The sequence below is a fragment of the Frieseomelitta varia genome, unplaced genomic scaffold, assembly GCF_011392965.1.
Source record: "Frieseomelitta varia isolate USP_RPSP 00005682 unplaced genomic scaffold, Fvar_1.2 scaffold_135, whole genome shotgun sequence".
Taxonomy (NCBI): domain Eukaryota; kingdom Metazoa; phylum Arthropoda; class Insecta; order Hymenoptera; family Apidae; genus Frieseomelitta; species Frieseomelitta varia.
This window is the reverse complement of record NW_025109028.1, coordinates 525,335-537,932: the sequence shown is the minus strand read 5'-3', so window position 1 is coordinate 537,932 and position 12,598 is coordinate 525,335. Positions and strand designations below refer to the sequence as shown.

General features: G+C 27.2%; 3 protein-coding genes across 5 annotated transcripts; 1 reads left to right on the top strand and 2 right to left on the bottom strand.

The window, feature by feature from the left end:
- Nucleotides 1-43: 43 nt before the first annotated feature.
- LOC122530559 (DNA polymerase zeta catalytic subunit) lies at nucleotides 44-7,847 on the bottom strand. The gene is made up of 18 exons (XM_043657627.1): nucleotides 7,550-7,847; nucleotides 7,337-7,477; nucleotides 7,067-7,253; nucleotides 6,904-6,997; nucleotides 6,353-6,832; nucleotides 6,049-6,277; nucleotides 4,738-5,943; nucleotides 4,605-4,674; nucleotides 3,254-4,502; nucleotides 3,032-3,182; nucleotides 2,414-2,959; nucleotides 2,024-2,336; nucleotides 1,628-1,946; nucleotides 1,307-1,555; nucleotides 1,129-1,242; nucleotides 645-1,063; nucleotides 346-574; nucleotides 44-271 (listed from the first exon to the last, which is right to left on the bottom strand). Exons 2-18 carry the CDS (start codon nucleotides 7,473-7,475, stop codon nucleotides 98-100), a joined length of 6,168 nt encoding a protein of 2,055 aa, XP_043513562.1. The 5' UTR covers nucleotides 7,476-7,477; nucleotides 7,550-7,847; the 3' UTR covers nucleotides 44-97.
- Nucleotides 7,848-8,013: 166 nt separating this feature from the next.
- Nucleotides 8,014-9,027, bottom strand: LOC122530542 (guanine nucleotide-binding protein subunit gamma-1). 3 transcript variants are annotated; one of them, XM_043657615.1, is made up of 2 exons: nucleotides 8,878-9,027; nucleotides 8,014-8,818 (listed from the first exon to the last, which is right to left on the bottom strand). In XM_043657615.1, exon 2 carries the CDS (start codon nucleotides 8,763-8,765, stop codon nucleotides 8,553-8,555), a length of 213 nt encoding a protein of 70 aa, XP_043513550.1. In that variant the 5' UTR covers nucleotides 8,766-8,818; nucleotides 8,878-9,027; the 3' UTR covers nucleotides 8,014-8,552. The 3 variants fall into 3 exon arrangements, with proteins under 3 accessions (XP_043513550.1, XP_043513540.1, XP_043513535.1); XM_043657605.1 differs by having other exon boundaries at nucleotides 8,017-8,789; nucleotides 8,878-9,026; XM_043657600.1 differs by having other exon boundaries at nucleotides 8,026-8,799; nucleotides 8,878-9,016.
- A 167-nt stretch (nucleotides 9,028-9,194) lies between these two features.
- Nucleotides 9,195-11,723, top strand: LOC122530450 (T-complex protein 1 subunit theta). Its single transcript, XM_043657410.1, has 5 exons — nucleotides 9,195-9,393; nucleotides 9,813-10,115; nucleotides 10,189-10,833; nucleotides 10,903-11,343; nucleotides 11,416-11,723. Exons 1-5 carry the CDS (start codon nucleotides 9,334-9,336, stop codon nucleotides 11,599-11,601), a joined length of 1,635 nt encoding a protein of 544 aa, XP_043513345.1. The 5' UTR covers nucleotides 9,195-9,333; the 3' UTR covers nucleotides 11,602-11,723.
- The last annotated feature ends 875 nt before the right edge of the window (nucleotides 11,724-12,598 follow it).

The following is a 12,598-nucleotide window of genomic DNA, read 5'->3' as shown; positions in this document are numbered from 1 at the left end:
TACGATAATTAACGTACAACGAATGTATAATAAAAAGTAGATATTTAATTTACACGCTTTTTTTTAAAATATGCAGATATAATATGTCAGATGAAAATTAATATTTCATGCCTTTTCTTCCTATACAGAAAATATCATTATTACGAATTATGTCATTTAAATAAGGTATTTGGACGAGATCTCTTTGAGCTTGCATCAAACGATACAAAACTGGACAATCTAAAGATTCACATTTTGGTTCATCCAAATAACCAGTACAAGATTGACATATCTGAAAGGAAAAATTACATTCCTACATCTTTTAATTATATATCAAAAAATAAAATATAAAAACTTCATATGTACCGTAGTAAGTTCGTAATGAGTACGTTCCAACCATTTTAACTTTTCATGTAAAATAGTGATTGTTTGACTTGGCTTTGCCATACAACTCGTGCAAATATCTTTTTGCGTCTGATTTTTGCAAGCAGCGCATACTATGGTACTAAAAAACTGTCGAATAGTTAGTTTTTGATTATTCGTAGATGAACTAATTGCTTTATTAGGTGTTTGACGATGAATCATTTCTGCATACCTAAAAGTAAAAAGCAATACTTCAAAACAAAAACTACAAATAAAAATATAAAATACAATATTCATTATACCATGCATTAACATCAACGTTGACTAAATTTAAACACCGATTAAGTGGCGGTATGATAACTTTTGTTATGTAATATATCGAATTTGGATTTAAACTTTCGTCTAACATTATTTCTAGTGGAGTTCGTACACATTGAATTAATGGTTGATTTGGGGCCCCAGCAACTATAACATATCGAACTCTTTCACCAGTACGAGGTATTGCACGCGGATCTTTGCGCATTAATCTCCGTGTTAATTCTAATGCAGGTACACAAGCACTGGTTTTGTAACCATTCAAGCCACGAAATTCCTTTGCAAATGTTAAATCTTGAATTGATATTTTTTTACGTAAAATTTTATCAAATTGTCTGGTGACATATAATTTTACTAAGGAGAGATCCTTTGTATCAAACAAAATTTTTAGTGTTTTTTCAAGTATCTGAAATTAAAATTATTATTTAATACTTTCACTTGGTATCTTGCAAATGCTTTTAATTTATTTACCTTAGTTACTGCTGGACAGCCATCTCTACGAACAGTTTCAATACCCTTTGCTAAATATACAGGTTCTTTTTGTTCTGGAGATTCATACATATAACCACAGTACCTTTTCTTTGTCTGAAAAAATATTATAGAATGTTATATGTATTAATTTATTCGTTATATATTAATAAAATATTACTTGTAATATTGATGGTTGTAAAACTTTCTCAAATTTGAGTTTCACTGGAGGTGGATTAGCTGCAGTAACAGCATCAGCAATTTCAGCTCCAATTGTAAATGCATCTTCTCTTGATCTTCCAGGTAAAAGAATAAATAATGAATCTGTATCACCATAAACAACTTTAGCTCCCCATTTAGAAGTAGATTCTACTATTTTAATTGCTCGTTCTAATGTTTCCCTTCCTTTACTAACAACACTGTCTCCTACCTTAATTTATAGTAGTTATAATTAATTTGCAAAAAATTCATAAAAATATTATGTAATATATATCTGACATACTTCTATACAAGGCATTCTGCCACTAAAATTAGCAGCTGTGTAACCATAAGTAACATTTGCAATTAACTTAAGACCTAATTGCTGTGAGTGAAGAATACGTTGTAATGCCTGATTTTTATTTCCATGAAGTTTCATAGATTTTTTTATCATTAATCGAGTATTTAAAATTTCTGTAAGCATACGTGGTAATATTCCTGTTTGTACTTCTGGTTTTACAAAAGCTACACCACAAGGTGCAAAATTGATTTTTCCTAATAATTTTTGAGCAGTATTTTTTTTTATTTTTAATGTAGTTGTACCAAACTCATATGGTTCATAACTAGAAGAAATAAAGATATATTTGTATATTTGTATATTTTTTTTTTATAAATATAGGAATACTAATGTTATACTTACTGGCCAATATGCTCTACACGACCTAAACATGTAGAGAAACAATAGTTATAAGCAATAATAATGCTTGGATATAAACTTTGAAAATCTAGGACAACCAATGGATCAGTATATAATGCAGACTGTGGTTCCATAATAAGTGGTAGAGATTCAGGTGCACGCATTTGTGCTCTTTGTTGTATAGAAGGTGAAACTGGAATGTAATTCAAAGGTTTTGCAAGTCTCAACATCATTGACTCAACTCGAAATTGAGAGCCTCTTGAAAATACTTCATAAAATTGTATTCCAAAAAGTCGTGCATGTTCACATGTACGGCCTAAAATATTAATGAAGTATAATATAAGAACATTACATTATGTGAAAGAGAATGAAAGAATAATGACTAATACAAACCAATAATATCAAGATGGATTAATATCCTCAATGTACCCACAACTCGTATGACATAATGAGTAATAACTCTCCATTGTATTGTCACATTTTTATGATTCCACCAATCAGTTAAAATTTGAAAGGTAGGGCATGAAATTCTTTCGTGCATGACATAATACATAACATTTTCAAATGTATAATTTAATAATGCTATTTCATGTCTCATTATTCTCCAAACATCAAGGACAATTCGACCTGGAATTTTTGTATCACTAAAATTATCTTTATCAGATACTTGTCCTTTAGATTTTGGAGGAACCAAAATTCTTGAAATTTGCCATGTAAAATCATTCAGTCCAATATGAGAAGCTCTATGAAAAATATATCCCCATGAAAGAGATTCTATCTCCCAACCAATTAAAATATCTGGATCACAGTGTCTAATTAATATTATAAGGCTATTTAATAAATCCTCTTCACTTGATACGTACGATGTAATACATGTATTAGTTGAATGTATATTTTTTACTTTTGTATTTTTGATGGATGAATTTACAAGAATAACACCTAAAACAATATCATAGTTCATGATTATAAAAAATAATTGAAAAAGAAATAGACTTTCATTCTAATGTATACCATGCTCTATTTGTTCAGTTTTTGAAGATAATGGAACATCATTGTGAATAGCATAGAATACTGCACCAATTGGATCATGATTTGGATCAGGAAGAAATTTATCACGTGTAATAACGTGTATTTCTACTGTTAATATTTTCAGACATTGGTACTGTAATAGTTAAAAAAAATTTTAATATTTGATATGATAGTATTATTTTATAAATAAAGAGAAACAATTACCACTGTTCGACTTTTGGCATTTTGAAGATTTTCATTTTCAATATTATTACTATGTTCTTTTAGACTATATTCGATTTGCCCGTATGAAATGCCTAAATGTTGTGGTGTATCATTATTTTTATATAATAATGGATTTTCAAGCATTTTTTGTAAAGAAGAATTAAAATTATTAGATTTGCTTAAATATTCTGAACTGTTAGAACTTTGTGATTTCGTATACTGATCGTCAATAAATCTTTTTTTAAGTATATTGCTTTCTTCTGCATCTCTTAGAACATTAATATTATCATTTATTTCTTCATGATTATCATTCTTTTTTAATAAATATTTTTTAGCTTGTAACCAAGTTTTAATATTTTTTAATATTGGTGGATGAATGAGAGGATGAATTATTAACGTATTGTATCCAGCAAGAACTTTCTTTATATTGCAAGATTTTATACTTGATCCAGATGGATAAAATTCATTTATTCTTACTCGACGCCACAGTTTAATACTCGTAATCCTATCTAAACTACATTTAAATGGAATTATTTTGTGAATATTATTATTACTCCAATTTTCTTTTTGCTTGAGTTTCAGCAAGTCAATTTTGTTACTAAAAAATAGTGTGTCTAATTTTGATTTGATATCATACGTTTTCATGGAATTTATAATTCTTTCTTTGCTTGGTGGATTAAATTTAGTAGTAATAGTAATCAATTTAATATCTGTATCACTTGTACTTTTTAATGATGTGACACTTGGGATATTTGATTCTAATTCTAATTTCCTACTAAGATATTGTGTGTATGTCATATTACAAATATTTTCTTCATCTTCATCTTCATCTTTATCTTCATCTTCAGTTTTATTTATATTTTTATGCATCAACGGCATTTTATTTAACGTATTATTTAAGTAAAAATCTACATTATTTTTAGATGTGTTTGGTAAATTATATTCATAATTAACTTTTTCATTTTCTTTTGTGTGCAATTTTATAGAATTTCCACGATTAGAATCCATAAATAAAATATTAATATAATCATTGCTTTTATGTGTATTATGTATTATTTGTGTTGGAGATAAATTTTTTAAATCTATATCATCTTTCATAGAAGTAATTTCTTTGTTACTGACATTTATAAAACTTAATTTCTTACGAATTTGTTTGTTATCTGCAGGAATAACTTGTGTTTCAAAATTTGTTTTTAATATACTATCTTCTTTTTCTAAATCAATCAATTCCTTGTGTACTCTTGCATTACTAAAATTAAAAATTTCAAATAATAAAATTAAATTTCAAATAATACATTTATGAAATCAAAAAAAAAATATATATATATATAATCATATTTGTAACATTTACCTGTCTTTGTATTTAAGAATATTTGTGCTTGTTTTATTAATGTTTGAAGTATTGCTTTGTGTAAAGAATTCTGAAACAGATGATGTAAAATAATAATCTAAAATATAATTTATAATAATAATATATTATTTACCTTGATTTGGCTCTGAAGTAAAATTATTTACGTCTTCAGATAAACATTGAGTATTTCGATTTAAAATATTATAAATAGATTTTGAATTAGAAGATTCAATATTTTTGATATTTTTATCTATTTTTGGAGATACTATTTTTATATTAAGTGGAGAATATTTTGTTGAAATAGAACATGGACTATGCACCAATTTTGCTTTAGTTGGAGTATGGTATGATTCATCTGATACATTTCTAATAATATTACGTCGTTTATGAGGAGATTGCAAATTAGGGTCTTCAAATTCAAGCCTTCGTTTTTTCAATCTATTATAAACACAAACACGTTTTTCTTCCTTGTTGATAGTGATATCTTGATCTGTCTCAGAATCACTGGAAGTGTTAACAGCATTACCATCAAGTGCAGGTATGTTTAATTTATTTAAAACGCTATTAATAACATATAATTTATTATAACTAATTCGATCAAGATTGTTTTCAAAATCTATTGAATGTTTTAGACATTTATAATTATTTAGTTTATGTTCAATCTCATCCACATCATAAACATCTAAGTCTTGATGATCTAATTTATATATATTTATATCTCTGTAATATAATAATTTCTTTTCAGTAGTTTGTAACATTTTTCTATGTTTATTTTTATTTTTTCGAGTTTGTTTTTGATAAAATTTAAAATATTTTGGTAATTTAATATCAAATAGAATTTCATATGGAACCATTAATTGAGTTTGTAAAAGATTAAAATTTATTTGAATATTTATAAATTCATTTAATATCATACTTCTATTGTTGAAATATAATGCAAGATTGTCCAATTCTGCACATGTTTTTATTTCTTTATTTATTTCATTTTTAGTAAGTCTTCGTGATAATTGCTTTTTATTTTTTAAATTCAAATCACTTGGACCATCATATTGAGGAAGATCTCTTGAAGTACTTTCAACATATTCAGTTTGTTTGAAATCTTCTGTCTTTTTACTTTCACTTTCAGTGATAATTGAATTCCATGAACTAAGACTACTCAGATCTAAACTTGTAATATTCAAATCTTCAATTTCCTCATCTTCATTGTCTTCTTTAATTTCATTATTCAGCATAGAAAATTGAGAACCTAGCATGCTATCATTATCTATAATTTTTTCTCCTTCATTTTCTTTCCTTAAGTCAGCCAATATTTCAACTAAGAACATATCTTCAAAATCCACTAAACATACACACATACATATATTATAAGTAAAAATTTTAAATATAAAAATCTTAACAAAAAAAATTTCTATTAAAAAATCTCATATATTATACAATCACTTACAAATACTGTTTTCTATTGTTTTATCTTGAGGTAAACTTTCTCTTATTTCAGATTTATCAAATTCTAATAAGTCATTATTCAAAAATGTTTTATTTTTATTTTCATTATTTAATATTGATAGTTTAAAGTGATTTGATATGTATGAAGCACTAAATGAATTATCTTCACTATCCACTTCTAAAGGATAACTATATGTTTTTGATGTTACTGGTGTTACATTTTCACTAATCTAAAAATATAAATGAATTAAGTTGTATCCTTCTAATGTAAAAATTTGATTAAACCTGTAATATTAAAACTATACCTGTGATATTGATTGCAATCTTTTTATTAATTTTTCTTCTTGATAAATATCATTCTCTGTTAGGTCATAAATTCTGCCACTAGTATTAGAATACAAAAATTGTGACTCAACATTTTCTAAACCTTCTTTTTCTCTTCTATGTTTTTCTTCATTCCAAATAGCCGCAATACCAGGATTTAAATCTAAACCAATCTGAATTTCTTGTCCATTAAGTATTTCACATGCTTGCGCATCTACTTCTAATTTGCAAGTACTTTGTCTAACAATAAATGCAGGCAGATATTTTTGTGAATCAAATAAACCTATTGGGCTCTCACTTTGAGAATCGTTTTTTGATTTTGTATGTAGGCATTGTCTAAATTTAACATCTCTTAAATTTATTAAACTCATACCATAAAGATTATAATCAATCATAAATTGTAAAATGAAAGGTATATGCGCTTCATGTGGTTGTAAACTTTGACTAAGTATAACACCATTCTAAAACAAAATGTTTCCTATTATTTCTACATTCTTTAGAAAAAAAACAATTATAAATAAAAATAATATACTTGTAATAAATCAGCTGCTCGTTTAATCATAGCTGGATTATAGAAATAAATTTTAAAAAATGAATATTCATTCTCATGATATCCATAAAGAGGACTGAAAAAAAGAATTTTATATAATTTTAAATAATTGCTTATATATATTAATATTATTTAATGCTCTTACATTCCAGAAACTTTTTGAATTTTATAAACATGTTGAGTGTTAAACATTGCAGATTTCAAAGATACATTTATTGCAGAATCTATTGCTGCTGCCAATTTATACATATAACTATCAACATTGTTATTTATTATACATGGTATATACATATATGGAAATACTCCATGTATATGTAAACATGTTTTTATACCTTAATTTAATTAAAGATAAAAGGCAAATAATTATTATTTAAATATTTATTAGTAAATACTGCATAAATAAATTATAATATACCAGATGGAGTAGATCCAAATATCCTAATAACTGGAACTTGTTTAATTTCATTTCCTCGAAAATCTGAAAATGTTACATCTAACTCTGACAGTGGAGTTGATTGATAACTATCCAAAGTTACCAAATTAATTGAAAACATATCTATAAATAAAATATATCTTTTATATATCATTATCTCATTATTTAAACAAATCAATTTTTTTAAGTACTTACTTAGAAAATTACAGGTTGAAGATAAGCAGTAAGTTTACTTGAACATTTATGTAATAAATACTTTTTGTCAATTTTTTTTATACACGTTGTTTATAATAATAATTCACATGAAATTCCAGGTTATGGTTATAATTTTTCTTTCATTGACATTCTTAAGTTATTATTGTGTCTATAATTTTTTATGATATTAAGATGTTTTGTAAATGTAATTATTATAATTTTAATATATTAAATTGTTAATATTATAAGTACACAATTCACACAATGTCTTTTCTAATATGATGCAACAATCACAATATCATGTATATTTTGAACTGAAAAATAAATAATTCTTAATGTTGTTAAACATCATTAAGATAGATGTATAATAACAATAAAATCTACATTTTTATAACATTCTTTATTTTGTATTACAATTTAGATTTTTATAAATGCATTTTTATATAAGCATATGTAGTTAGCAAAATAAATTGTACAAAAGTACATTGAACATACATTAGGCATTTGAAATTTCAACTTTGATTATATGGATTGAATTAAAAATAGATTACAATATACTTTATGGAGCAACATGTTCTTATGATATTTAAAAAATATTATGGTTTATAAAGTCAACATTGTAGAAAATAATATTTTATATTGCATATATACTTTATATTGTATATATGTAGATAACACTAGAAGTAATTTGTGCGTATATATTTTATGGTAATTTATAGGCCAATAGAATTATAACAAGGTGTTAGCAAATATATGAGATTCTTCAAAAATAAGCTCTGAATGCAAAACTAATTTTAGTCTGATGTTTACATTGAACAAATATTAAAAATATGCACAGAAACAATAATAACGATGACCCAAATCAACTTAAGATAGTTAAACAAACGTTTCAATATTGATGGTGGATATGATATTTTGTTTTAACAATATAATAAATTAAACCTATCAGAATACTTAGTAGAAGAAATTAAAATGACTTGCTTTTCATCTTAAACATGCAAGTTTAAAAAATGGTACAGTAACTTCTTTCACGAAAGGGATTCGACTTCTGTGATGAAAAACCAACCAAAAGATAATCTTCTTGTTCGTGCTCTGTGATATATTTCATGATATCTTCAACAGCTTTACTAACTGTGATTCGTCTTAAAGCAGCTTCACGACGTAGCTGCTCCGTGATTTGCCGTTGTTGTTGTAAATTAGTGGTCACCATATCCATAACAGTTGAAGACAACAGAATTTTCTATGGAATACTAAAATATTCTTAAATTTCTTTCGATTATACATTCACAACATTTTAAGGTATTAAAAAGCTATAAAATGAAGTTTACCAATTTTTAATAAGAATCTCCGTCAATTTGTAACATACAGTATAATACTTCACACAAATTATACTTTCCTGCATGCCACTAAATTTTGTCACTTTTGTATTTTAAGCCTATCCCTTAAGGTTGATTTTCATAGAAGTTTTATATTTTATATACACATATATAATTTAACTTTTTACACAGAAATATTTCTTCAAAATGAATTAAATCGCGACCATTTATTTAGAAAATATTTTACTTGATATTTAAATGTAAGAAGTATATTAATTTGCATTCAAATGTTTCTAATTGTAAAATTACAATTATTACAGAGAGATGTCGCCATAATAGCAGTCTCAAAGGAAAGATCTGGATTCTATCATTTTTGACGGAAAGTTAAATTAGTGTATTCATTCTGAATCGCACGTGTGGTGTAAGGGTTTTCAAATTTTTATAATAACAAAAAAAAAAAAATAAACTATGGCTTTACACGTACCAAAGGCACCGGGTATGGCCCAAATGCTTAAAGAAGGTGCCCGCGTAAGTACAAAATGTTTTTTTTTTAAATTGTATCATTAAGCTAATATCACATCATCAAAAAATGTGTTTTTTTTTCTTTGGATAGGATATGACACAATGTTCCATCAAATATTTCCTTTTATGGACATAGTTATTCATTTAATATTACATTTCTATAATATATTAAAAAATGTAATTGCTAAAGATATTGCTAAATTTACTTATCTTTTTGTATTATCCGCAACTGGTTTATGGTTTATATACTGTTAGTGTATAAAAATTTGTATATAAATTAGTAATAATTTAAATATATTTTTTAAATATAATTAATAACTTATAAGCTCAAAGTTCTTATTTTTTATTTATTTTAATTTATGAAATATTGAGACATTGCTAGGTGACTAAATATGTTTATAATGAATATGCTTTTTCTTTTCAAGTATTTCTCAGGTTTGGAAGAAGCAGTATATGGAAATATAACAGCATGCAAACAGTTTGCTCAAACTGTAAGAACTGCGTATGGTCCAAATGGCATGAATAAAATGATAATTAATCATATCGAAAAATTATTTATCACTAATGATGCTGCCACAATTATTAATGAATTGGAAGTTGAACACCCAGCTGCTAAATTGTTAGTTCTGGCATCGAAAATGCAAGAAGCAGAAGTTGGTGATGGTACTAATTTTGTGATAATTTTTGCTGGGGCACTTCTTGAAGCTGCAGAGGAATTACTTCGTTTGGTAACATTTACTGATACACTTTATTAATTTCACAATGGATATACTAAAAGAAAATAAATATTTTATACATTAGGGAATTACTACATCTGAAATAGTTGAAGGATATGAAGCTTCCTTAGAAAAAGCTTTGCAAATATTACCAACATTAGTTTGTTATGAAGTAAAAGATTATCGAGATGAAAAGCAAATACAAGTGGGAATTAAGACAGCTATTATGAGCAAACAGTATGGAAATGAGGAACCTCTTACTTCTCTTGTTGCGCAGGCTTGTGTATCCATTTTACCAAAGAGAAGTACTTTCAATGTGGATAACGTACGTGTTTGTAAAATACTAGGCAGTGGTATATCTAGTTCTGAAGTTGTACAAGGAATGGTATTTAAGAGACAAGTTGAAGGAGACGTTACAAGGAAAGATAATGCCAAAATTGCTGTCTATACCTGTGCAGTAGATATTATACAAACTGAAACAAAAGGAACAGTACTAATAAAAACAGCAGATGAACTGATGAAATTCTCTAGAGGAGAGGAATCCTTATTGGAATCTCAAATAAAAGCAATTGCTGATAGTGGAGCTACTGTAATTGTTTCAGGAGGAAAGTTTGGAGATATGACTTTACACTACATGAACAAGTACAATATAATGGCTGTTCGTATACCTAGCAAATTTGATATTAGGAGATTATGTAAAACTGTTGGTGCTACGGCACTTCCAAAATTGGTAAATCTTCCTACAACGATTATTTCCTTAATGTAATACAAAGATTCAATTAATCATTTTTATTTTAAGGTTCCACCGTCAAAAGAAGAACTAGGATATGCAGATTCGGTATATATCGACGAAGTCGGAGATACTATGATAGTAAAGTTTACAATAAATGGGAAAGATAGTCGTATTAGTACTATAATCGTTCGGGGATCCACGGAAAATTACATGGATGATATTGAACGAGCTATTGACGATGGAGTTAATACGTTCAAAGGAATAACGAGAGATGGACGATTTGTTCCTGGCGCAGGTGCTACGGAAATTGAACTAGCTGCACAACTTAGTACATATGCAGATACTTTACCAGGCTTAGAACAGTATGCAGTACGCAAATTTGCAACGGCTTTAGAAATTTTCCCAAAAACCCTAGCAGAAAATAGTGGAAGTCATGCTTCTGAACTTTTATCCAAGCTTTATGCTGCCCATAAAGAAAGTAAAAAGAATTATGGTTTTGACATTGACGTATGTATTTATTTAAATTTTTTGTGAAACTTTATAATAAATATATTAAAAAAAAATTATATTTGTTTACAGCAAAAAGCAGGTCTTATAGACACAGTTGAAGCTGGAATTTTGGATTTATTCTTAACAAAACAATGGGGTTTAAAATATGCTGTTGGCGTTGCATGCACTGTACTTAAAATCAATCAAATTATTATGGCAAAGCGTGCAGGAGGACCAAAAGTACCAGGCGGTGGTGTTCGCGATGATGACGAATGATAATACATAAAGTAAATGTCATATATACACAAATGAAACATTTAATTATTCATTAATTTTTATGTTTAACTTATAATATTATATTACAACAGCTTTTCATTAAACTTTATGTCAAACAAAAAAAATATTGCCTCATTTATTTACTTATTACATACTTATAAGTTATATGTTGCATTATTTTATATAGTAAAATTATTTTATAATTTTTTAAAAATATTGTTAATTAACTTAAAGTTTTAACACTCCACCTACTGTACCGGAGTCATTTTTGACCCGTTTTAAGAACTCTAATGCAATAACGGATACAGTGAGCTACTTGCGTTAGTAGCTAAATCCTGATCGCACTAACACACGAACGCCAAGTGGCTGACACGTGTCCGCCAAAGTGCCGAAGTGACGAAGACTGAAGACAAAGAAATATATTGAATACAATAAAATATACAGTTAACATTTAGTTTTTTACTCATATTATGCAATTAAGCATGCAATTAATTTATATTGTTGTCCTTATCGCACGCTGTTGCCCTCTTTGTCTACCATGCGAATATGTCCTTGTCACACGCTAATGCGCTTCTTGTCTAATGACGCTAGACAAGGAGAGTAATAGTGTGCGACAAGGACATCCTTCGATCTATTGAACAAAAAATTCGACTTTTTACACACACGTTTTTTCAGGACAAAACACACATAGAAAGAAAGTGGGGAGCTTAATTTTAAGGAGGCATATAAAAAGTTCGCAAATTATTCCTCTTAATTAGGTTTTTTCGTAATTAGTGCAGCTGTCAGAAAATGGACATAGTGGCGCCATCTAGCGGTAACTCGATGGTACTAATTATTTACAAAAATACTTATTTCTGTATTTTGCGGGTCAAATTAGGTATGAAAAGAAAGCTAAGGGTCTAATTAATACAATCGCAAAAGTTCACAATTCATTTCGCTAAATTAGGTTTTTTCGCAAATGAAAATTTCTTTGTTTTACGGGGTTGTAGCGACCTCT

Coding starts and splice junctions, on each gene's coding strand:
- LOC122530542 (XM_043657615.1), bottom strand. CDS start 8,765: ATGGATATGGTGACCACTAATTTACAACAACAACGGCAAATCACGGAG.
- LOC122530450 (XM_043657410.1), top strand. CDS start 9,334: ATGGCTTTACACGTACCAAAGGCACCGGGTATGGCCCAAATGCTTAAA. Junction 9,394..9,812: donor TGCTTAAAGAAGGTGCCCGC/GTAAGTACAAAA, acceptor TTTCTTTTCAAG/TATTTCTCAGGTTTGGAAGA. Junction 11,344..11,415: donor ATTATGGTTTTGACATTGAC/GTATGTATTTAT, acceptor ATTTGTTTACAG/CAAAAAGCAGGTCTTATAGA.
- LOC122530559 (XM_043657627.1), bottom strand. CDS start 7,475: ATGTTTTCAATTAATTTGGTAACTTTGGATAGTTATCAATCAACTCCA. Junction 7,254..7,336: donor ATTTGGATCTACTCCATCTG/GTATATTATAAT, acceptor AATTAAATTAAG/GTATAAAAACATGTTTACAT. Junction 272..345: donor CTCATTACGAACTTACTACG/GTACATATGAAG, acceptor TTTTCCTTTCAG/ATATGTCAATCTTGTACTGG.